Source organism: Rattus rattus, chromosome 1 (assembly GCF_011064425.1).
Source record: "Rattus rattus isolate New Zealand chromosome 1, Rrattus_CSIRO_v1, whole genome shotgun sequence".
In the NCBI taxonomy this organism is placed as follows: domain Eukaryota; kingdom Metazoa; phylum Chordata; class Mammalia; order Rodentia; family Muridae; genus Rattus; species Rattus rattus.
In genome coordinates, this window is record NC_046154.1 from 249490511 (window position 1) to 249512966 (window position 22456).

Here is a 22456-nt window from a genome sequence, read left to right on the forward strand (position 1 = left end):
TGTCCTCCCTTGTTCAGCTCATACTTGGGCATTCATGTTGGTGAGACTTTAAAGGCTTTTGTTTAAAGAGAGAGTCAAAGAGGACTGCCAAACTGCTTAGAACTATGTCACTATGATCAATTGACGCAGGGAAACCCAACCAATGCTAAGAATATAGCAAGGATTTGTACTTCTCAGAGGTCATCAAGCTATGGCTGTGGTCCAATGGCTGACCCACCTAGTTGTACAGCAGAACAAGTGTGGTGCTTTGAGTGAGAACAACCTCCATGGCTCCCAAATTCCAGTCCTTAGTCCCGAACTGTTTGGAGGTGTGACCTTACTGGAAGAGGTGTGTCACTAAGGGTGGGCTATGAGTTTTCAAAAGCCTAGGACATTCCCAGTTTGTCCTTGCTGCCTCAGGTTGTCTCTCAAGATGTGAGCCTTCAGGCATTATTTCCCCATGCTTGTCTATCTGCCTGCATGCTGCCAAGCTCTCTGCCATGACGGACGTAGATTCTGACTTTATAAGTTGCCTTGGTTATGGTGTTTTAGCACAGCATTAGAAAAATAACTAAGATAACAAGCAAACTTTTATCTTTATAAATAGCAAAAATAGTACAAAGGAATAACATTTTGCAACATGAAAATGACATAGAATTCCAATCTTACTGTTCACCAAGTATTATTGAACACAGACAATCATCAAGTGCTGTCCATGGCTTCTTCAGTGCTTCAGCGACAAAGCTAAACAAACAGCTGAACCACGGACAGTGATTACTACTAAACGTACCAGGAAGTTTATGGCTCAAGTTAAGACTCTTTCAAAATCTAATCTCCTTTGCTTAAGTATCAGATTGTCTGTTTACAACGCCTTGCAAGAAAAGCCATCAGGATGGCTTAGCAGGTAAAGGTGCTGGCCACCAAGCCTGCTGACCTGAGTCTGATGAGCACAACTCCACTGTGGAAGGAGACAACCAACTCTTCAAGTGCTCCTCCCACTTCCACCCACGTGTCATGGTGTCCAAGTGCTCATAGATAGGTGTATGCACACACATGACACTATTGACCAATCAATAGTCTCAATTGCCCATTCAGGAGTTGAGGCAAGGCTCAGAGGCTAAGTAACAAATAGGTTCTTGCCAGTAAAGTGGTGGCATGCTATAAAACAGAACAGAAAATAATGTAAAATGAGTGAGGACAACAGAGGGAATAAGCAGTAGTTCCTTCAGTGACTTCTTTTTTTGTAAAAAAGAAAAAGCAATGAAAACTTAACTCAGGTGCCTTGAAAGGAGAGGAAAAAGGAGAAGGGAGAAAAGGAGGGAGGAGGAGGGAGAAGAGGAGGAAGAGGAGGAGGGTGGAGGAAGAGGAGGGTGAAGAAAGAGGAGGAGGAGGGAGAAGAGGAGGAGGAGGGAGAAGAGGAGGAAGAGAAGGAAGAAGAAGAGGAGGGTGGTGGAGGAGGAGGAGGAGGAGGAGGAGGAGGAGGAGGAGGAGGAGGAGGAGGAGGAGGAGGAGGCAACAGCAGAAGAGGGCTCAATCCACGCTAAGGAAAGCATGTTTACTTTTCAGCCACCACCATGGAGGTGGAACCAGCAGCTTAGAGGCCAATGATATTATCCAACAGCATAGAAGTGGGAATTAATAGCTCTCAGAGTGAAATCTCTCTGTATTCAAGACTTACTAGGTTGTCTGACCTCTAGAATCTTAATGTTTCATGCAAAAAGGAGTGAGAGGGTGAGAGACAGACACATAACTATGCAACAGGTAGGTTTTGTTTGTGTGTGGCAAATAACTACTCAGAAGGTGACTGGCGAGCAATCACAATTCACATCCGTAAACGTCGTATACATATATCAGTACAAATTAAGTATGTAAATGTAGCTATTTTAACGATGGTCTATTGGTGGTACTTAAGAACAAGAATACTGAACATAAACTCTTTGGATTTATTCAAATTTCTGAGTTGCCAAATTCAGTGATGTAATTTAGGCACTGAGACTGGTGCTTGATAATAATATCACATACTCGCATAAAGGGATCACTGCTAGGATGACCGGCTGTTCTAGACAGAAGGAAGAGAGGACCACTTATGAGCTTCCTGAGCTCACAAGCTTAGGAGCGGAGGAGAGAGACAGGACAAGCAGTAAGACCAGTAGCAAGAGGGGGAAAGGAAGGTGGAGAGTAGAAGCAGGCAGAGAGCTAGCTTTGATGGAGTGTGAGGGGAAGCCTGGTAGCTTAGGTGGGAAGAACACAGCAGGGAGGCAAGAGGAAAGACCTGGCAGGGCAGGGGTGTGTGTGAGGTGTTTCAAGGAAACAGACATGGGCCAGTACAAACAGAGTGGAATCTGGGTGACAGAGATGAGGCTGGATAAACAGGTTCTTGACCATGTAGGGCCTTGGGGGATTGGAATGGACACGTGATTTTACTTGGGAGTCTGAAAGTTTTAAGCTCAAAATTGACAAAAATCAGACTACCACTTTAGGTGAATAACACTTGGCAGTGTCCCCTAAGAAATCAGTTATGTGACTCCAAGGTTTCCTGAATTTAATCATTCTGAAAGTAACAAAGGAACACAAGTCTGGAAAAGGAATGAATGGCAGGCCTCAGTGGAAATGGAATGGCAGGCCTCAGTGGAAGGCTGCAGCATTTGACTGCCTAGAAGAAGTTGAGCATCTGAGTTCAAGAATAAAGGTGCTGCCATCCAAACAGCAGAGTTTTTCCTAGGAATCCATGGTGACTGAGAGAGGCAGAGTCCATATACAACCTGTGTGATGGAAACGGGCAAGGAAAGAATGTCAGAGGACACTGAGATAGAGGACGTGTGGCTCTACAGTCAAGCATGTGCAGTAGACCCTAAGGCTGAGGTCAGTGGAAGGAAGGCCTGGAATGGGACTGATTCTAGTGACTTCCCATAAGACAACCTAAAGAAAGGCATTCTATCACGAGAGGTTACAAGCTGAAGCACAAGTCAGAGAGAGATGAGACTGTTCCGGATAGCCATCTATACCAATGCGACTTTGCAATCTCTTCAGGGAAGAACAGAAGCACTAAGGAAAAGGAGGAGAAGGAGGAGGAGGGAGGAGGAGGAGGAGGAGGAGGAGGAGGAGGAGGAGGAGGAGGGGGAGGAGGAAGAGGAGGAAGAGGAGGAAGAGGAGGAGAAGAGGAGGGCTGTCATTACTTTTCAGCATAAGGCTGTTTTCTAGCAATGCAAGCTTCAGCAGGAATCTGTCAAACACCAGGCTAGGATGTATGGGATGGAGATGAACACATTTACAGAATTACAAACACTCAGAGTTCTAACATCCCCATTTATGGAATTCTGATTATCTTCCAGGAAAGATAAATAATTTTTACAATAGTGATACTTTTTAATAGTCAGTCTTGGTCTTAGTAAGGAAATGGTTAAAACTGAAGACATGGACTCAGATGCTTTCTGAAGAATTCAGAAGAAAGTCACTGGAAAAAGTAAGGCCTTTTCTTTTTCTTTTTGGTTCATTGTAAAGGAACATAAATTTAGCCTCCAACCCACATCCCCGCCTATCCCCAAACTTCCCCAGAATCCTGTGCAGCCCATAGAAAGTGAAAAGTGTGCCAAAACAAACAGTGTGGGCTCCACTCTGTGGGGAGGGGGGGGGAGCTGTGTGGAAAGGAGCAAGAGAATGGAATTACTTCAGATGAAGGCCACAAAATGGAAACTCAATGAAGGGCAGGACTCCCAGATTCATAGAGATGGGATGTGCTTTGAAAATTCATAGGTCAGACTCCCAGCACCAGTGCTTGCTTTACAGAAAGCACAAATGGAGAGGGGAGGGAAACGGAAACAAAGCAAACATACCTGCTGTCATAGCTGCCTCTAATTAAAGCAGAAAATACCCCTTCCCACTCCTCTCCTCCAACTACCCGGGGACTGAGAGGGCACAGCTCAGGTAAAAGACTTCAGTCTCCAGCTACAAAGGGAGATAGCAGACAATGGAGCTGGTGATTCATTACAAAAGAATACACTCCAGAGGCCTGCAGCCTGCTGCCTCTGGGCTCACAGCACTATTTAAAGGAACAGCAACCCTCTTCCCAGCCTCGCCTATTCCTAACACCTCTCTCCAGGTTCTGATGGAAAACAGATTTTGAAGAAAATGCCAGCAAAGCACTGGACTGTCCAAGAAAGGGAGGGCCCGTGTTCCAGGGGCTGGCAGGCTCGCCCCGCTGTAGAGGCAAGCGAGCGTCTGCTTTCAGTTTGTAGTGTGAGCTTTCCCTCCCCTTTAGTGTGACAGAGCTTGTGTCTTGCTAAGTGGTTTTTAAATTAATTAGGTGAAAGTCAGTCTTCAACTTTGTTTTTCTAGTTTACACATATTAGAAGAAGGATTTTCTTTTCTTTTATCCCACTGAGCTTATCTATAGATAGGACAAACACTATCTTTGAGTATGAATCAAGTTAGAGACTTCAGCAAAAACTTCTGTAATACGAACATGAATATGAGATAAAGGTATAATTTAAAGTGTCACATGAGCAAGTCTGGCTACTAATGTATGAATATTTTGCCATTAAAATTGTTTTTATTAAAAAGCCAAGTTCTCTCTACTGTCAGTGATAAAGCAGTTTGCTAATTCAACGGAAGAGCCATATAAAATTAGAGTACAAGTAATAACAAAGCTCGGATGTGCACACGCCAATCTAATAACAAATGATGACGATGACTTCTTCCACCCAGTGATGGGGGGGAAGGGGTCCAAGGCAAAGAGACAGCGAGCACTGCTATTCGGGTCACTCCATCAGCTACCCCTGACCAGTGGCAGACAGTTTATACTGAAAATGCTCAGATGATAGGGCATTATCAAGGGTTTGGATATGATGTCTGGCTCAAAACACACAAACCTACACAACAAAGTGGAAAAACAAACCACAGAGCGGACCAAAGGCTTGATCCTATTTACTATGCCCTGTGAGTGTGTTTTCTAGATTACAAACAACTACCCTCATTGCAGACACTGAAACAAACATCACAATTCTGAACCTCACAGACCTGTCTTTTCAGGTCTATGGATTCGACATGAGAAAATGAGGTCTTTCCCTCAGCACTTTAGTGCATCTGAAAAAGCACAAAGAGTAATTTTATTTATTAGAATCTTTAACCACTAAAAAGTCTCTTTCCAGGTTCCACTTATTTCTCCAACCTCCCCTGATGATTAGGACACAATTTGAAGGAGAAGCAAGCAAGCACATTTTATTTGTCACACTTCAATGTTCCCAAAACCAAGGGGCAACGCTCCACGAGGTTACACAGTCTGATTTTAACAGTCCCTGTTTAGATAAGTCCTTCACTGATTTTAAAACCCATGTGAGAGCTGCAGCGTTAAAAGCCTACGTGAGAGCTGAGGGCTGCAATCTAACACTGCCCCTTGGTGGAGACGGATGTGGATCCAAGGTGAAGTGAGCAGCATCTCACATGCATCAGAATCAAGACCTGGGTTTCCCCCCTATGGAGATCCTGAAGAAATAAAATGGTACTTCAAAACCATTAATTAAGATTCTACAAAGAAATAAGAAGTATTAAAAAAAAATTAAGAGTTTCTCCACTTTCCAGAGGAACTTCTTGATAATCCCTTAACTCAGATTTGGAGAAAACCCTTCTTGAAAGTATTTATATTTTGAAATTTCCCTCTTCTCTGGGTCAGGATAGACCGATTCATCTCTACAGGTTTCCCTCCTTCCAAACAGCACTGCAGGGCATTATATAACATTTAACTAAACAGTGTTCCAGCACCAAAGGCGATGCCTCTATCTGATAGCTTGCTGCCTCTCGCCCTCCGGTGGTGGCTCTTTGAGAAAAGGGGGAGAGAATACAAAAAAGGGGCAACCTCCTTAAAAGGAAAGCACTGTCCAGCGAGGGAAGCATGGGGCGACCTGATCCCAAGTTCGTGACCAAAGGGTTTGAAAGTCTATCTTGGAAAAAGACGTTCTGATAAGTCTCAGTCTCACCACTTTCCCCAAGCCACAGATTTTTAAAAGGGGGTAGGGTGGTGGAGAGTAAAGGGGCATACAGTAGGGTGGCAACTAAACAGCCCTACCGGGCTGGAAGAACCTCACCTTTCCATCTGCCGGGAATGACTTGCTAAAATGCAGTGCAGACTCTGCTTGACACAACCAGAGAGGCAGAGAAGGGGGTGGGGAGAGAAGACAGATGAGGATCTTCCATTCCCTACTCCATCTCCTTCAAACGTCTTTTAAATCGGGCAATCGTCACTTACATGTACACATTTATTCTATCAGGGAAAGCAGTACCTGCCTCTGCTACCCTAAGATGCTCCATGATTCCTACGGAAAACATCCTTTGACAACGACAAAGCCACGGAAATGAAACAGTCTTTCCTAGCCTTCATTTTTGATAATCCGTTTAGAAAGAAGGCAGCAAACTGCAATTCTCTAGCCAAGCCTGAGAAACCCCAGTGAATCAGCTTTCCCAGTGTCACAAATTCTTCTGCAATTCTTAAAAGGAAGTCACTCCCTCTCCCCTTTCAGGCAGTCTACAAGAATCTCTTCCTACCTCTGCAGTCTCTCTCCCTCCCTCTTCTCAGAACCAAGACAAAGAGGTAGACAAATCCCCACAGGCTCTTTCCTGAGCTACAGCTGCACACTACAGGAAACTGGGATCGGCTATGGAGCCGAGGGAGGGGGAGAAAAAGGCACGATATAGTACACATGCTCAAAGGACCGACACTTCAGATGATAACAATAAATCTGCCTTTTTAAGAAAACAACCCTCATTAAAACTTGGCTTGCTACACTCCAACCCCAGACCTTTCTGCAGATCCCTGAGACAGAAATGTGTGGAGGACAAACAAGTCTTACCTGAGTTACCATTTTCTTTTTCTCCATAAACCAGAAGAAGCAGATGATAACCAGTTGAAAGCCGCCGTAGTGGGGCACACCTCAGTGGCTCTTTGCCACGCCGTCCCCAGCTAGCTGGCGAAGGGCGGGCGATGGGCCTCCCTTTAAACGTTTTCCTGCCTTTCTCTTTCTAGTGTTTCTTCCTTTCTTTTCTCTTCCTCTCCGGCAGTCTCTCCCCCTCCTTCTTTCTCCAGCTCCCTCCCATATCTCAGGCAGATGGCTGAAGGAAGCCCCACCCCTGAATGCCTAAGGTAATTAATCAGAGTAGAGCCCCACCTCTTCCTCCTCCCCCCTACCCCTCCCAGCAGGCTGACAGCTCCCGACTCCAGAAGCAGGCCTGCTGGAGAATGGCAGTTTGGCCTGTGCTTTACTGTGCGCAAGCGTGTCTCTCTCTCTCTCTCTCTCTCTCTCTCTCTCTCTCTCTCTCTCTCTCTCTCTCCTGTGTGTGTACACAGGGCAGGAGGGGGAGACTGAGGAGGGGTAGGCACCACGTGCTAGCATATTATAAGGCTGTGATGGCAGTATTAATTATATTGCTCTAGAAGCACTTACCACAACTTATTACAGTTAATACAGATTTACGAGATTATAGCCATGAATATCTGATAATAAAGAAGAAATGAAAATTAAGGTTTTTTTTCCCTTACTGATGGACATTTATAGATAAGAGTGGGTCTAATGAAAGGTGTGGAGCGAAAAGCTGCTCGTGACAGGAAGGCTTTCAAGGACAGCAACACACAGAATGGTGCTAGAAGCCAGAGGCGATGTAATGAGGGCATAGGACTGGGAGAGAAGGGAGGTCAGTTATGTGCCTATTTTTTTCTCCTCTAAAAACCCTAGAGATTCTGAAAAAGGTGTCACCATAAATCTGCCTGCTTGAGAGATGCAAGGTGTGCACATCTGGCTGCTGAAGCACCTCACTTCATAAAGCTCAGATTAGTGGGAGCTGTTTTTCCTGCTTACGATGTGTTTTAGCCTATAGTAAAAAAGAACTCCTTTCTGATATATCCACCCTGGCTATATACCCACATGGGTACCTGCGTCACTGCTGCAAACAGTAACAGTTACCACAGAGCTCAGAGAATACAACGGCTCAGGAGAATGTTTACTCAACACAAATGCTTCTTTTCAGTCCTCACATTAAAAAGCTCACAGTGGTGAACTGGGCCAGGGTCCAGGTCCCATTCTGTTCTATACTAGTGACCTCAGGAAAAAAAATATTGAATCCTGAATATAATGTCATCATTTCTATATAAAGACTCAATTATGTAAATACTTGATAAATTTAGGCCTTTTGCCGATTATTTCATAAAAATTAAGATTTTAAAATGTATTCTGACAAGATCCTATCCTACAGATTACATATATTAGTTCTATATTCATTGAAAGGTAGAAAAGACCAATTGCAAAATTATCTCTTTTTTTTAAAATAAATACTCAAACTGTGAGTCAGTCATCCTAGCAGTAGAGTTTCTTGTTGTCTTCACCAGGGCTGTCTGGCTGGATGATGAACCAGGTTTTTAATATGCACCATGTAATATGTTGGTTAGCACTTTGCCAACACAACACCACCATGTTCTCTCAGTTACCAATTATTTTAGTAATTCTAAAAAGAATGAACAGATTACAGAACCATGAACAAAATCCAGAGTCCGACCGCAGTCTGCTCTGTGTAACTGGGAAGAAGCTGCTCTCGTAGTTTACAGATATGAAGAAAAATCTGCAAAAGGATCCTGTTGGGCTAGAGAGATGCCTCAATGATTAAGAGTTTGTATTGCATTTGCAGAGGACCCAAGTTCAGGCCCTAGCACTTGTTCTGGGCAGCACTGGATGATCTGACACCCTCTTACCCATTCTACTGGCACCCACATACATGTAGCACACATATGCACACACACTTTTTTTTTTAAGGGATGGGGTTTTCAAGCACAACATTAAGCAAACAAAAATGGGAGAGGAGCAGAAGACCATAAAGTTAACACCTTTATGAACATGCCGAAGTCTGAACATCCAGACAGCAGAAGTTATAAAAGGCAAAGTAAGAAAGGAGGAGGAGGGAGGCAAAAGCAGGGCACAGCAATGCTTGCAATCTTCCCTGTACTTTAAGAAAAAGCCGTATTTATGAAACAATCGTGTTTACAGCTTTGATATATAAAATAAACTCACAGGTCCCTGTACAAACAAAAAGTTGCAAGCATCAGAAAAGCTACTTGGATTCTTGAGTGTCACTTCAATCCCTTCCTATAAAGACAAGGGGACTTTTTTTTTTGTTTTAATAAACAGGGAAATGAAGTTCCATAAGCAAAAGTGTTGGATAACTGATAAAGATTTTTGCAGGTCCAGAAACTTAAACTGCATTTTTATACACAGGATTAATATTTTATACTGCAAATAATAGGCTTAAAAATTCATTACCACAAGGGACAATATAAGCTAAAAATAAAATATGCAGACATGATTCTTATGAAGACTTTGATTAACAAGCACTGTGAGCACTGGCCAGTGGTATTCTAAAGCGTGTCCCTGACTTTAAAGGCTGCTACAGAGGACAAGAGACGGAAGAGCAATTCAACAGCACGGGTCTGACCCAGCAAAACTGCTGAGGTCTCCGGTGGCTGAATGTACCAAGAAAAAGCTCACTTGACAGTTTGTTTTCGTCTCTCTCCTGGAATGGAAGGACAGATGGGGTTGGAGGGATGGGGAGTTGGGTGGGGGGCATCTGAACAGAGTACAATAGCCAGTTAAAGAAGAGCATGTCTCCGTGGTGGAATAACCTCTGCATTTCAGCAGTTTGCCTGGACATGGAAGTACTCAAGAAAGATTTGCTGACTAGACAAACAAAGGACAGGGTACTTTGTGTTTCAGCTTCTCAATGGTTTGTTTCCTTGGCATTTCAGTCTTCAGAAGTCCAGCTTCCTTTCTTATCTGCTGCTCAACTGAAATTCATCTTGGCGAGTCAATTAGGATCTCCAGGTGATGACCATATTCAATGGACATGTCAAGTCTTTTCTGACATTTCTGTGGCATGTGGATTCCTGACTATGGGAAACTTACCCGAGCTTCAAATGGTGCTTCATCTCCTGCCACTCTGCCAGCCATAGCCACACAGGAGCCTGGGCACTGCTGTTGCTGGCCCTCAGACTACAGCTGTCCCTTGGCAGCGCTCCAGCAATGAGGCTCCTTCAGCTGTTTACCCGCCTCAAAGGGGGTGGGGGGAGAACAATATCCAGTCTTTCCTAATTTTTCCTTTTCCTTGTTCATTCCCTCCCTTTACGCCCTCTGAATGCTGTTACCGCATGAGAGGCCACCTCATTCTCTTTTTAGTACAACTAGGAATTTATACACCTAAAGTGCATAGCTCCTCACAGCAGCACCCCAGTGAAAATATGTGGGCTCTTTCTTTCTTCCCCTCCCCTCCCTCCCCCTCCCTCCCTCCCCCTCCCTCCCTCCCTCCCTCCCCCTCCTTCCTTCCTTCCTTCCTTCCTTCCTTTTGGTGCAGAGAAAGGGTACAAACTTCCAGGAGGCTGGCCCTGACAATACCTGTCTAGGTTGTTTGTTCTCACTCTGCTGCTTCAGTTAATAACACCCAGAACTCAGAGGCCCTGTTTCTCACTCTACCCCACAGCTTTCCTAACTTGAGAGCTGAACAGTCAACTCTGCTTTAAAATGGGCGCACAGACTTCTTTAAAGTCCAAAACAGGGATGGCGTGTTGCAACATATGAGTGCTCACCATCAAGCCTCACTTATGTTCAATGAGAACTGACCTCTGCAAGTTGTCTCTGACTTCTACACATGTTGTGTGGCACACATGTCTGTCTATAGCCCTCAATACACACACACACAAAACATGCCAGCTTTTAAATACAAAACTGGACCAAGTTCTCAAAGCTGAACCATCAATGCACAGAAAAGCAGGTGCCTGTTGTGTCTATGCTAAGCATCCCTCTAACCCTGAGGGAATTATGGATATGTACGTATATGTATATATGCGTGTATATGTGTGTGTGTGTATATGCATATTCATATTCCAGCAGAGGACAAGGCAGAAGAGAATCTCCCTGTGACTTGCATTTTATCATGCCTGTCTTATTGGTGAACGGTAGATTACACAGCTACTGCTTCTGAAGAACTTACTCTGAGAGGCTCACTATATCCTCAGGACAATGGTGAGATAATGGACTCTCCTTTGTAGAGATGATGGAAACTCAGCAGGGTGAGAGTAAGCATTTTGCTGATAGGCAAGGAAGTTGAAGAAATCAGGGTCAAACTCAAACCCACAGGAGGGCTCCTTACTCCAGGCTGCATTAAGTCAGGGTAAATTCTGTTGTGCTCTCCATCTGCCCATCCCCATGCTCACAGATGTCTTGGTAGCTGGTCCTCTACTAGCCTCCCTGGCCTATCCTCCAAGCATCTCACTGTTCCAGTAATCGGTCTTTTTTTTTTTTTTTTTAATGATTTATTTATTTTATGTAAGTACATTGTAGTTGTCAGAACAGGGCATTGAATCCTGTTACAGATGGTTATGAGCCACCATGTGGTTGCTGGGATTTGAACTCAGGTCCTCTGGAAGAACAGTCAGTAAGTACTCTTAACCATTGAGCCATCTCTCCAGCCCCTCCAAAAATCTTTCTAAACATGTATCTCCATCCTGCCACTTTTCTACAGGAGGAAAAGTACTCTTTGGTATTGTCAAAATTAGTGTTAATTGTACACAGAGACAAGCTTCCACCTCCCAGCTAAAAATCTCTATATTTGATTTGCATTTCCTTGATGAAATATTGAACGTTTTCTTGTGTATTTGTTAGCCATTTGTACTTCTTTGACAACTGTCTCTTTCACTAATTAGCCCACTCATTTACTTACTCTATTTCCTTATTTATAAGATTTGTTCTTTGAGGGCTTAGTGTTTGCATTGTTCGTGTTGTTCTGGTATGAGCAGCTAGAAATCTCCTGCTCTGCGGCTCTCTCTTCAATTTACTGTGGTAGGTGTTTCTCTGCTGTCTGGGCTCTTTACCTTGAACCGCTCTTCTTCAGACCTTGCTGTTCATCCCTGAGTCACCAGGTCCTACTCAGGAAGCCCATGGCTGTGCCTGTATGTGAAATGATTTCCCTAATAGTCCCTTCTAGTAGTTTCAGAGTTCTAGATCTTGTACTAAAGCCTTTGGGCTATTTTTGAAGGGACCTTTGAACAGGGTGAAAGAAAGGGACCTCATGTCTGTTTTCTACCTATGGGTATCCAGGTTACCTAGGCCCATTTGCTGAACATTGGCTTTTCTGAAATCTGTGTTTCTGGTATCTCTTCAAGGAACCATCAGGTGGCTACAAATGTGTGACTTTATTTCTGGGTCCTCTCTTCAGTGCACGTGTCCTTCGTATGCTACAGCCATATTGATTATGGATCTTCAGTAGAATTTGAAGTTTGTTCTGTGTTATCTCCAGTATTACTCTTTTTGATAAGTAATTCTTTGATAAGAATTACTTTGGCTATCCAAGGATCTTTGAGCTCCCACGTGTATTTTAGGATTTTTTTTTTTCCCTGTGAAGAATGTAACTAAGTTCTGAGGTAATTTCATTGACTACTTTGGGTAATATAACCATTTCACTGTATTAATTCTGTAGATCCATCAGGATGGGCTGTCCTTCCATCTTTAGTATCTTCTTCAGTTTCCTTCTCTGGCGGCTTACATTTTTGTTGGGTGGTTTATCAGTGCCTCCTTATTTTCCTTCCTTACAAGGCTAGTGTAAACGAGGGCATTTTCCTGGGAAACCCCAACTCTTTAAGTAGGACACGAAAGCACCACTTGTTTGCTTTAGCAGACCTGTTAGAGACCCAGCTCCCTATCCCTCGGTACGTACCATACCCTGCCTGCCACATGGAGAGACTTCACAGGTTCCTCTTCCTAGAGCCCTGAAGTAGCCCTCTACTCTCCAAGGCTTACTTTAGATGTCCCCAGCCCTGTCAGCGTTCCATTCCCAGTTAGTTGACCTGTTCCTGTGTGCATGCTTTACCTTGACATCTATCTCACCGACATAAGTCTGCATGGTTCTGACTATACTGTGAGCAGTCTAAGGGTAGAAATAGTGTTTTATGTCACATCCCAGCTCTGTTCATGCTTGGATGAATGGTGGTGGTGGTGGTGATATGCTTGTTGAATTCAAAATAATAACTCAATCTGTCTTTAGCCATTATCTAGGCAAGTAAAATGGAAATCTTAGTAGTTACTGAAGTATTATGAAAGCATTCTAAGAATATCTCTGGCAATATCTTCAAAGTTATAAGTTTATTTCAGTATCTTTCAGAACATGAAGCTGAAGAATATACAAAAAGGTAAGGCGAGGTAAAGATTACTCGAGTACCTGAGACTGTAGACAGAATACCTGCTAACTAAAAACTCAGCCCACATACTCTGCTCTCTTTATAATTTTGTGGTTGTGACTCAATTTCCCTACCTTTCACCCACATACCATTTATGCTATAAAGGCAGATCCAGAGTACCTGACTAGAGGCAGGCTCGCTCATACTTTCCCAGGCTGCCTTTGACACCTAAGTGAAGAGCAACATTAAAATTCCAACAACGAAACCTCGGCAGTACAAAAGCCTCCACAGCACACCCCTGCGGTAACTCTCGGTGACAATTTACTCCTAATACTGGGTACCTTTCCAGAAGCATCTCACAACACAATTTCAATATTCTCCTCTGCTCCAATATTCTTTTCAGTATTAGTGATGTACATGATTTAGTTCTCCCCAACCCCCATACTGCAGGGTGCAATATAGACAGCCCGTGTCAGAATAAAGTGGTGAGAGTAGAATCTGGAAACGGTTCTAAACCTTGTACATTTATATACATACAAAATCCTCACACTTATTTCTTATATGTCCAAATCCGACCTTTAGAAAGAAACATTAAAACATGTACTAGCACCCTGGTAAGGCCAGACAAATTAAAACATATTACTCCATTAACTATAATTTGGCATTAGGTATATACCATGTAATATTTCAGTCTTAAACATGCCCTGTATCTATTACTAAATTACAAGAGACTATGCTGACTTGGTTGTTGCTGTTTCTTTTGTCTGGCAAAGTACTTGGCACATAGTAGGTACTTAAAAAAATTAATAAACTAGTTCAGACTGAAAAACTAAAGAGTGAGTGTATGTGTGTGTATATCACTATTGGTTATTCCCGGAGAACTACAAAGCAGAGGCACTAATTCATGTTTAGGGACTTTGCAAACCCAAGCCCATCTAAGTATCTATAGTATCATTTGCATAGGTAAGTCTGTCTTACTTGTCCATAAGCCAAACATCCTTGGGCTGCCCTTGGCTGTCCTAAACCCTCGATCAGTACATTTAGCCATCTCTAATGGTTTAAGACTGTGTTTCCCTTCCTCTAACTGCCTCACTAGTAGTGGGTGACAGGGTAGTAGTCTGTGACAGTTCTTCACTAAGTACTAATTGTGACCATAAACAGCACTCCTAATTTGCAACAATAGCTACATTTTAACTGACCAGCCAGAGGAGATAGGTGTTTAATAGTAGACCATCCATGAGAGCGCCAGGGCCTGGCCTGGTCGATCCCAGCGTTAAGGACATGCACATGGAACTTGACCTCCGGCCAGCAAGTTTCACAGTGCAATCCTGTCTACAAGAATAAAATAATAAAATCGATGAAGGAAAAAGAATTATTTTAGGTAAATTTCTCTCTGTCTCTCTGTCTCTCTGTCTCTCTGTCTCTCTCTCTGGTAGGCAAAAACCTCAAGTGTCTCTTACACCTTTCTCTAGCAATCCTCTATCTTTTTAACCTACCTGTATTTTTAAAGTGATCTGGTCCAGATTGGGTTCTGCATGAATTCTAAGTAATAAAATAATAAATTTCAGTTGCACGCTCTTAGGCAGGCATTATTTTATTAATGTTATGAGCAACGGAAGGTCAGGCACTTTCTTACCTTCACTTGAAAAGAACTCACTTTGTCTCATTACCTCAATGTTAGCAATTCTAGAGATACTCAACTAAAAAATAGATTAAAATCTTCTCATTAAGAAAAAACACTACTCAGTCTTGTCCTTAAACATGTTCATTGTATAATACATTGGTACACAACTCTAGGCATCATGCAATGAGTTCTGAATAAATAAAACAAGTATTATGATCCTAGAGAAACTTCTTACAAAGCACCTCACGGTCAGAGTAAGACACATAGAAAACGACCATCTATTGCTCAACTACAAACAAAACTGTTCATCAAAAAATTAGTAAATAAGTTCATAAAATAGCTTTTAATTTTTCCATGTAAAACTGTTCTTTCAATCCATTAATTTACTGGTGTGGCAGAATGGAGAAAGCACCTTTAATTGCAACATCTCAGCCCCCGAGTCTCTGAGCTGCCTTAATTTTAGATAGAATAAAACATTAACACAGCACGGCCAGGAAAGTATGGTTTAAAATACTAAACGCTATATTCATTCACCAACAGTAAATCCGAGTGAATAAAAAGACTGAGAGTACATCAATTCATCTTATCACGAATGAATCAAAGTTTCACTGTTTTATTCAGTTGTGTCACAGTCTGAAGAGAACTTTTCCACCGAGTGATTAAAGCTTGCGGTTACTGCTGCTGGTCACAGCTGGGGCTTACCAAGACCCACCACCAGTATTTACCAGTAAGAAGATGGGCTTTTAGACTAGCTTCATGACACGTCCAGCCTTAGGCTGTAAGAAACCCCTGATGTCAGTAGAGAAACAGTCTCCAGCTAAAGTCCATAAATGCTGCAATTCTTGTCATGGCAAATGTGATGTGCACCGCACTTCAGCTGAGAAATCAAAACCCATGGAAGGTTATGTCTGCCCATAAAACAACAAGACCAACATGTCACGACACAGTTAAGGAGAGACAGAACACAACCTCCACAGGTTCCAGGACTGGGACCTAGAGGCTTGAAAAGAAAGTGAGTTTACCTACAATGGGTTAAGATCTCTTTTAACCCTGTGTATTTTTACTCAACCCACAAGTTAGGAGCTAGTTACTAGAAATAGGGTCAGAAGGGACAACAATTAAGGATCATGAAGCATCTGTAGTCCAGAATTCAAAGAATCAATAAAAATGGAGCATGCCTATGTAGAATGAATACCCTAGCAGAGCCAGAAGCCAGGACTCGTCTCCATTTACTCCCTACCCTGCTAACAACAGAAAGGCATTTGCACAATGCAATATGCTTTATATGGCTTAACCTTTTCTGCTTCTGGATTTTAACAAGTTAACAATGAAAATGTCACTAATTCCACAACAGAATAATTGGAAATAGTAGACTAAAACCAAATTAAAATAGTCTAGGCATAGCCTCAATTGTGTATTACCTTTTTGAAAATACAGTTACATTTGGAGACTGCATCTCAGTTGCCTCCAGAGATCCTCAAGTTTATTACATCATGGTGGCACAATAAATACTACATTTATACTGCCCAGTCCATCCTGCACCCACGTTCTATGAAGCTCCAGAATTTCTAATACTGAAAAGCTAACCACTTTTGTATAGTTATTCAACACTTAATCAAATCTCTTGCAACAGCAAATTGGAAAAAAAAAAAAAAAAAAAAACAAGAAATCTGGCCCAAGGGGCTGGGATTTAGCTCAGTGGTAGAGCGCTACCTAGGAAGCGCAAGGCCCTGGGTTCGGTCCCCAACTCGAAAAAAAAAGAACCAAAAAAAAAAAAAAAAGAAACCGCCCAAATGCACCATGTCGTATGAGAGGAAACCTGTATCCTCTATCATAAAATTTTCTCGTCAATCAAATATTGTTTGAAAAACGAGCCATAACCTACTTACCTGGACAAGAGGATACTGATAGTCCATGCAATATACACCATACATAGCAGAGGGAGAGACTCCAGATCTGGACCGCACAGAAAGCACCTCAAATTTTTGTCTAGTCTTATGTGTCCTGTCAAGGGAACTAAAAGCACCCTCAAAAAAAAAAAAAAAAAATCCTTGCCTCTCTTCCCCGTCTACACAGGCAGGCGTGCTGGCTCAGCCGGTGAAGTCAGAGTTTAGTTCAGAGCAAAAGGATTCAGCAGTACATATAGGAGATGCTCAAAGAAAAGCAAAACATTCCAACTAAGCTAGCTGTACACACTAAAGACAGCACTAGGGTTTGGTTTCTAACTGACAACTCCACTAGAAGGGCAAGAGGCAGAAGACGACAACCAGAGAATAGACCTCTGGCTTCTTAAAGCAGCAAACAACGGCAGAAGCACAAGGCATCCAGAGCCAAAGTAATGTAATGTCCCAGGCTCTGTGTCAAAGGGAATGCTCCCAACCTAGGGCATTGGAGGCAAATGGGACTGTATAATTTTTCTAGCCCTCCCTTGGGCAGGAATGCGCATGTGCGTGCGCACGCACGCACGCACGCACGCACCACACACACACACACACACACACACACACACACACACACACACACACACACTCTTCCTTCTCACTGTCTCCGGTGGAGACAGGTGTTAGGATTAACAGCATGAAGCCCAGCCAGAGAAAGAACTGGCAGAAAAAGCCACACTGATACATGCAGTAAAGGGCCCTTTCATGACACTGTATGTTTCTGTATCATCTAACACACAGCTCCCTCCTGCTTTATTTAACAGGAGCGAGGACAGCTGGCAGGAGTCAGCTAGAAAAGAGGAAGGTGGCCCCAACTCTGAGCAACATGAGTCCACTGGAGGCCTGCAAATATGTGGGGTGTGCTCTCAGCTGTTCCAGTCAAACTTGGAGGGATTAACTGTGGCTGCCTGTGAAGAGGTGGGGGTGGAGAGGTCGCTACTGAGAAGCAGTTGCTTTTCTCCTTTTAGGAAGCGGCTTTCTCTACCCCACCATTGTTTGCACACACATGTGCATACATATTTCTGTAACCGATATTAAAAGCAGTAACAGATAGAGACAGATGTGAGGTTAGCTGACAGTCAGCCCACAGCAAGCTGGGGCTGGCTTCATCTACAATCAGAACTAAGTAGTCCTTAGAAAATAACACACCATGTACAAAAGGTGAGAATAAATCAACTGCTGTAGAGACACAGGCAAAACAGTTTCTCTTTAAACATCCTTTACTTGGGACAAACTTTTAAAGATTCAAAATGATAACTCTAAGTTTGTTTCAGTGTGAGAGAGAACTCCTAATCTACTGAGGCAGAGTCAGTACTGCTAGGACAGCCTTCATGGGGTTAGTGAGGTAAGTGAGGGCCTGTGCTGGTATGGACGCTCCCAACCAAACCAGTGCAGCTTTCTTCTACAGCCATCGAAGCTAAGTGCAAGGGTATCCAGGAGAAACTTTTCTTTAAGGTTCAAATTGGCAATGACATATCTAGAGATGGTCTTCCAGATACAACATGTATCTTAAATCAATCAAACAGCCTGCAAGGACCATAAAAAATACTACAATACCTCTAGCCTGCCAGCACTGATTTTCCATGAGGACCAAAAATAAACCAATTTAATCGTATTTAAACAGTTGGGTGCGATGGAATATGTTTGTAAACCCCGGCTACTGAAAATTAGAGGCAAGGAGATTAGAGTTCAAGGCCAGCATGGCATAAGACAGCAAAATCACCCAATTCCATACCAAAAGGCAGTTGTTTACATCTACTCTACAGAAGGTGCTATGTTAAGTACTAGAGAAACTATAAGAGCAGTCTGGTATTTCAAAGTACTTCAAAGGTACAGGTGAAGTCAGAGGTGAAATACTGCCATAGTGCAAATTTAAGAAGCACTATGAGCAATCTACCACACCCGGGCCACCGTTGTTAACATGTGCTCTCTCTCATCAGACACTTGTCAGTGCTCCCTATTGCTAAATTCTTGCTTCTAACTAACACTTGGTTCATCAACTCTGAAAGAAGCTCACTAGAGGCTCCTAACATCTTACAGTTGCCTGGCCACATCTTAAAGTTTATTGTGTACATTTTAATTGTCCCCTCTGAAGCTAATAAATAACAGAAAGGGGGTGGAGGAAGGTCTCAGTGGTAAGCGGTTGCCTAGCAGGCAGAAGGTCCTAGGTTCTATCCTAAGGTAGTAGGAGAAGGTATGGGAGGCAGGGGCAGGTCTCTGCAATAACTCTTAAATCAAAGAATTCTACACGACTTAACCTCACTCTGTGTTGTTTAGAGCAACACTGTATCACCAGGCACACAGGCACGTGTCAATCAGCTCCTTAAGTCACTATTAATCTTCCGAGATTCTGCACTGGTGGTGGAGCGGTGAGCATAGCTGCTCAGTAACTAAGATCTCTCTTGATGTGAAGACTTGAAAGTGATAATGGGACCACACTAATAAACTGTCTGACAAACCTAAAGCTTCATCAGTCGTCCAGTTTGATGCTGCTGTAAGATGAAATACTAGGGTGGTATTCATCAGACAACAGAAGAAGCCTGGAGTGGTGGCACATGCCTTTAATGCCAGCATTTGGGAGGCAGAGGCAGCCTGGTCTACATAGAGAAACCATGCCTTGAAAAACAAAAACACAACAAAAGCTAACCAACCAACCAACCAACCAAACAAACAAACAAAAAACTCCCAACAAAGTAACCCCCCCCAATAAAACCCCCAAACAAAACCAAATTAAAACAGATAACAACCAATAGAGGAAGGGTGGAAATGGGTAGAAACACTCAGAGAGAAGACAAAGAGCTGTAAACAGAATCTTAAGGAATCCTAACTTCTAGAGAGCAGACGCCCGAGATGAAGTGGGGCCCCAGAGTCCTCACAAGAACCCAAACACAGAAAGCATCTGCTACTTTTCTGCACCTTACAATCCTTACTGATGCCACTAGCAACAAACATGCAAAGGCTGAAGAGAAAGACTCAGAAATGTGACTGCACTACCAGAAAGCAGGTCTGCTTCCCAGTGCTGGCCCGTGACACTGGCACTAGGTGGGTCAAAATAAAAAGTAGAAACCACACCAGCATTTAAATCTCACCAAAACTTTCTGCCTTGAACCCAGGTGGGAAGCACAGGACAGGCAAAGGCACAATCAGAGATCCACTCTTGTCCTTTCCAGCAAACTTGTCACACAACAGGTTCTTCTCCTCCTCCTGCCCAGTAAGGACCATCTGCTGAGTATAAAGGGCGCTTTCTGTGTGATCCTGGGAATGCTTGTATTAGATCCTTTGCTTAAGGTCAAGACCCATTCTCAAAATTACTGATATAAGTAGTTGGTATAAATCATTGCTACAAGTTTCTGCCATCAAGGCTGAGCCATTCCCACCCCAGCTCCCTCCAGCCAAGACAAATTACAATCCCTTTCAAACCAAGAGTTCAGACAAACCCTTCCTTTATTCACTTGCCCTTCCAGGTATTTTGATCACAGTAAGAAGAAGAGGGTAAGACCCATCCGTATTTTCTTCATTCAGTCAGTATTCACTCCTAACAGCACAGCATCCCACGTGGTGTAAGTATGAAGGCTCCCAAAAGAGTTGAAGGGGGGAGAAAGTAAGGGACACTGGATCACATGTGATGAATGCCACATCTAGTTGAAGACAGCTGGGATAAAGTCAAATGCATCAGTAACCTGCTGTTCTCTACTGTCACCCCCTCATTTTCCGGGGTGAGGAAGATGAGGAACAGTCCATGACAATCATTAACTAAGTGGAGAGGGCTTACCAAGTTTGGTAGATAAAATGGGAAGAATAAGGGATTGCGAGGAGGGCAGCATTCTAAGTGAATATACACACTGTGTGAGCAAAGCTGTACTCAGTGCCCACGGAAGAGCAGGTAAATAGCACAGAGCCAAAGCATGTGCCACTGTCTGCAGAAGAGTTCTGTTGGTCTAGCATGAGATGACTGAGCTTTCTGCATCAAGAGAAAGGCTTGAAAGGATGCCTACCAGAACAGAACACAATAAATGGTAGAAACATGCCTTTGCATGACACATAGGATAAAAACGGGGGTAGTAACAAAACTGGCATATGGAACACAGCATTTTGTTCAGGAATGAAAGGCAGGGCCAGTCAACTGTAAGCCAAGTTGACAGCCCTTTTCTTGATGGTGTTGTTCTAAATTGGTGTAGTCTGAGAATCCCTAATCTAAAACTATGAAATTGAAAACCTTTGGTCACTGATACTGACTCAAAAAGTTTCTTTAGGGAAGAGAAAGTTTATTTGGCTCACAATTATAGATTAGAATCCATCATGGGGGGAGGGGAGGAAGAGTCAAGGCAGCAAAACCATAAGCATCTAGTCACATCCACAATCAAAAGCATAAAGATAATAAACGTATATGTACGGTACTCGGCTCCCTTTCTCCATTCTTACACAATCTGGAACCCAACCCTAGGGATTGAGCCACCTACAACAGGCAAGACTTTACAACTCAATGAATATAATCAAGACAATCCCCACAGACATGTGCACAGGCAAACCTATTTAGACAATCCCTCACGGAAAATTTTATCCTCGCCAATTCTAGATTGTGTTAAGTTGATAATTTAAAAGTATTCTATCTCAAGATCATGTGCCCTGAGACTGCAGGCTAGGGATGGAGAGGTGACTCAGAGGTTAAGAGCACTGGCTGTTCTTTCAGAGGTCCTGAGTTTGATTCCCACATGTTTGCAAGTCCAGTTCCAGGGGATTCAATGCCCTCTTCTGACCTCTGCAAGTACAATGCGCAAACACTCATAGGCAAAGCACCAGACGTATAAAATGAAAATCAAAGAAAATAAATGAGCAGATTAGAGAAATTAATAGATTAGAGAAATTAAGAAGGATGCTTACTGTGCAGCTCTTGGTAGGAAGCCAGAAGACTGGATACCACAGAAATACGGCCATGAAAGACTGTACCCATGTGGTTTCAGATGCATACCATCTGGACTAGAGATCACTCATATTACTTTATCAAAGAGAAACTACACATTTTGTCTGTGTCCTGAAACTCTGTGGAAGGCTTATTTAAAGGTTACAGACTAATCTGGTAGAACAAATTCCAAAGCAGTCCAGTATGTAGAGTATTTTATGATCATTGCTAACTGCTTTTAGCTGGGTTTAAATTAAGAATCGGGGTAACATGTAGAGCATGAGGATTTTTAAAGTTTGTAGTTTGACCAACAAAAGAGTCTGCATAAAGTTAAGATCTCAGAAAGTATGTCTGAGGAAGAGATGGAAAACAAAGCTGGCACCAGAGAACAGGAAACGCCTCAGAGGCGTCTCCCAACCTCAAGAGTATAAAGGTGCACCTTATTTGAGAGGATGGCCTCCTTGAGAAGAGAGAGCTGTGGAGGTGCCCTGTTTACACAGGACAGCTTAAGAAATGTTTCCCAAATCCAGACATCTAGGCATTTAGAAATTTCAGTACTTTGGTTCTGGAATTCTAACTACTACTCAAGCTGGTAGGAGTTTTGCTGTCATGTGTGTGATACTGGCTTGGCAGGTATGTAGAAAGAGTTCTGGGGTCATAAAGTCCTCTATCAAGATTATAACAGAAAGCCGGGGGTGGGGGCACTAAATGTGTGACAGGGTTGGCGTCTCCATAGGACTCCAGCCCCTAAGAGGATGGTATATGAAGCTATGAGAGGGAAGGAGTAGATATAATGGAGACCCACAAGATAAAAG

The 22456-nt window shown here is 43.0% G+C and overlaps 1 protein-coding gene across 25 annotated transcripts in view; it reads right to left on the minus strand.

The window, feature by feature from the left end:
- Nucleotides 1–22456, minus strand: part of Rbfox2 (RNA binding fox-1 homolog 2) — a 241488-nt gene that overhangs the window by 69818 nt on the left and 149214 nt on the right. Inside the window, exon 1 of one of the 25 annotated variants that reach the window (XM_032917929.1) lies at nt 6822–7084. The exons of 23 other annotated variants lie outside the window; for them this stretch is intronic. In XM_032917929.1, coding sequence (XP_032773820.1) covers nt 6822–6848 — 27 coding nt within the window. In that variant the 5' untranslated portion in view covers nt 6849–7084. One more of the 25 variants, XM_032917921.1, reaches the window with a different exon arrangement.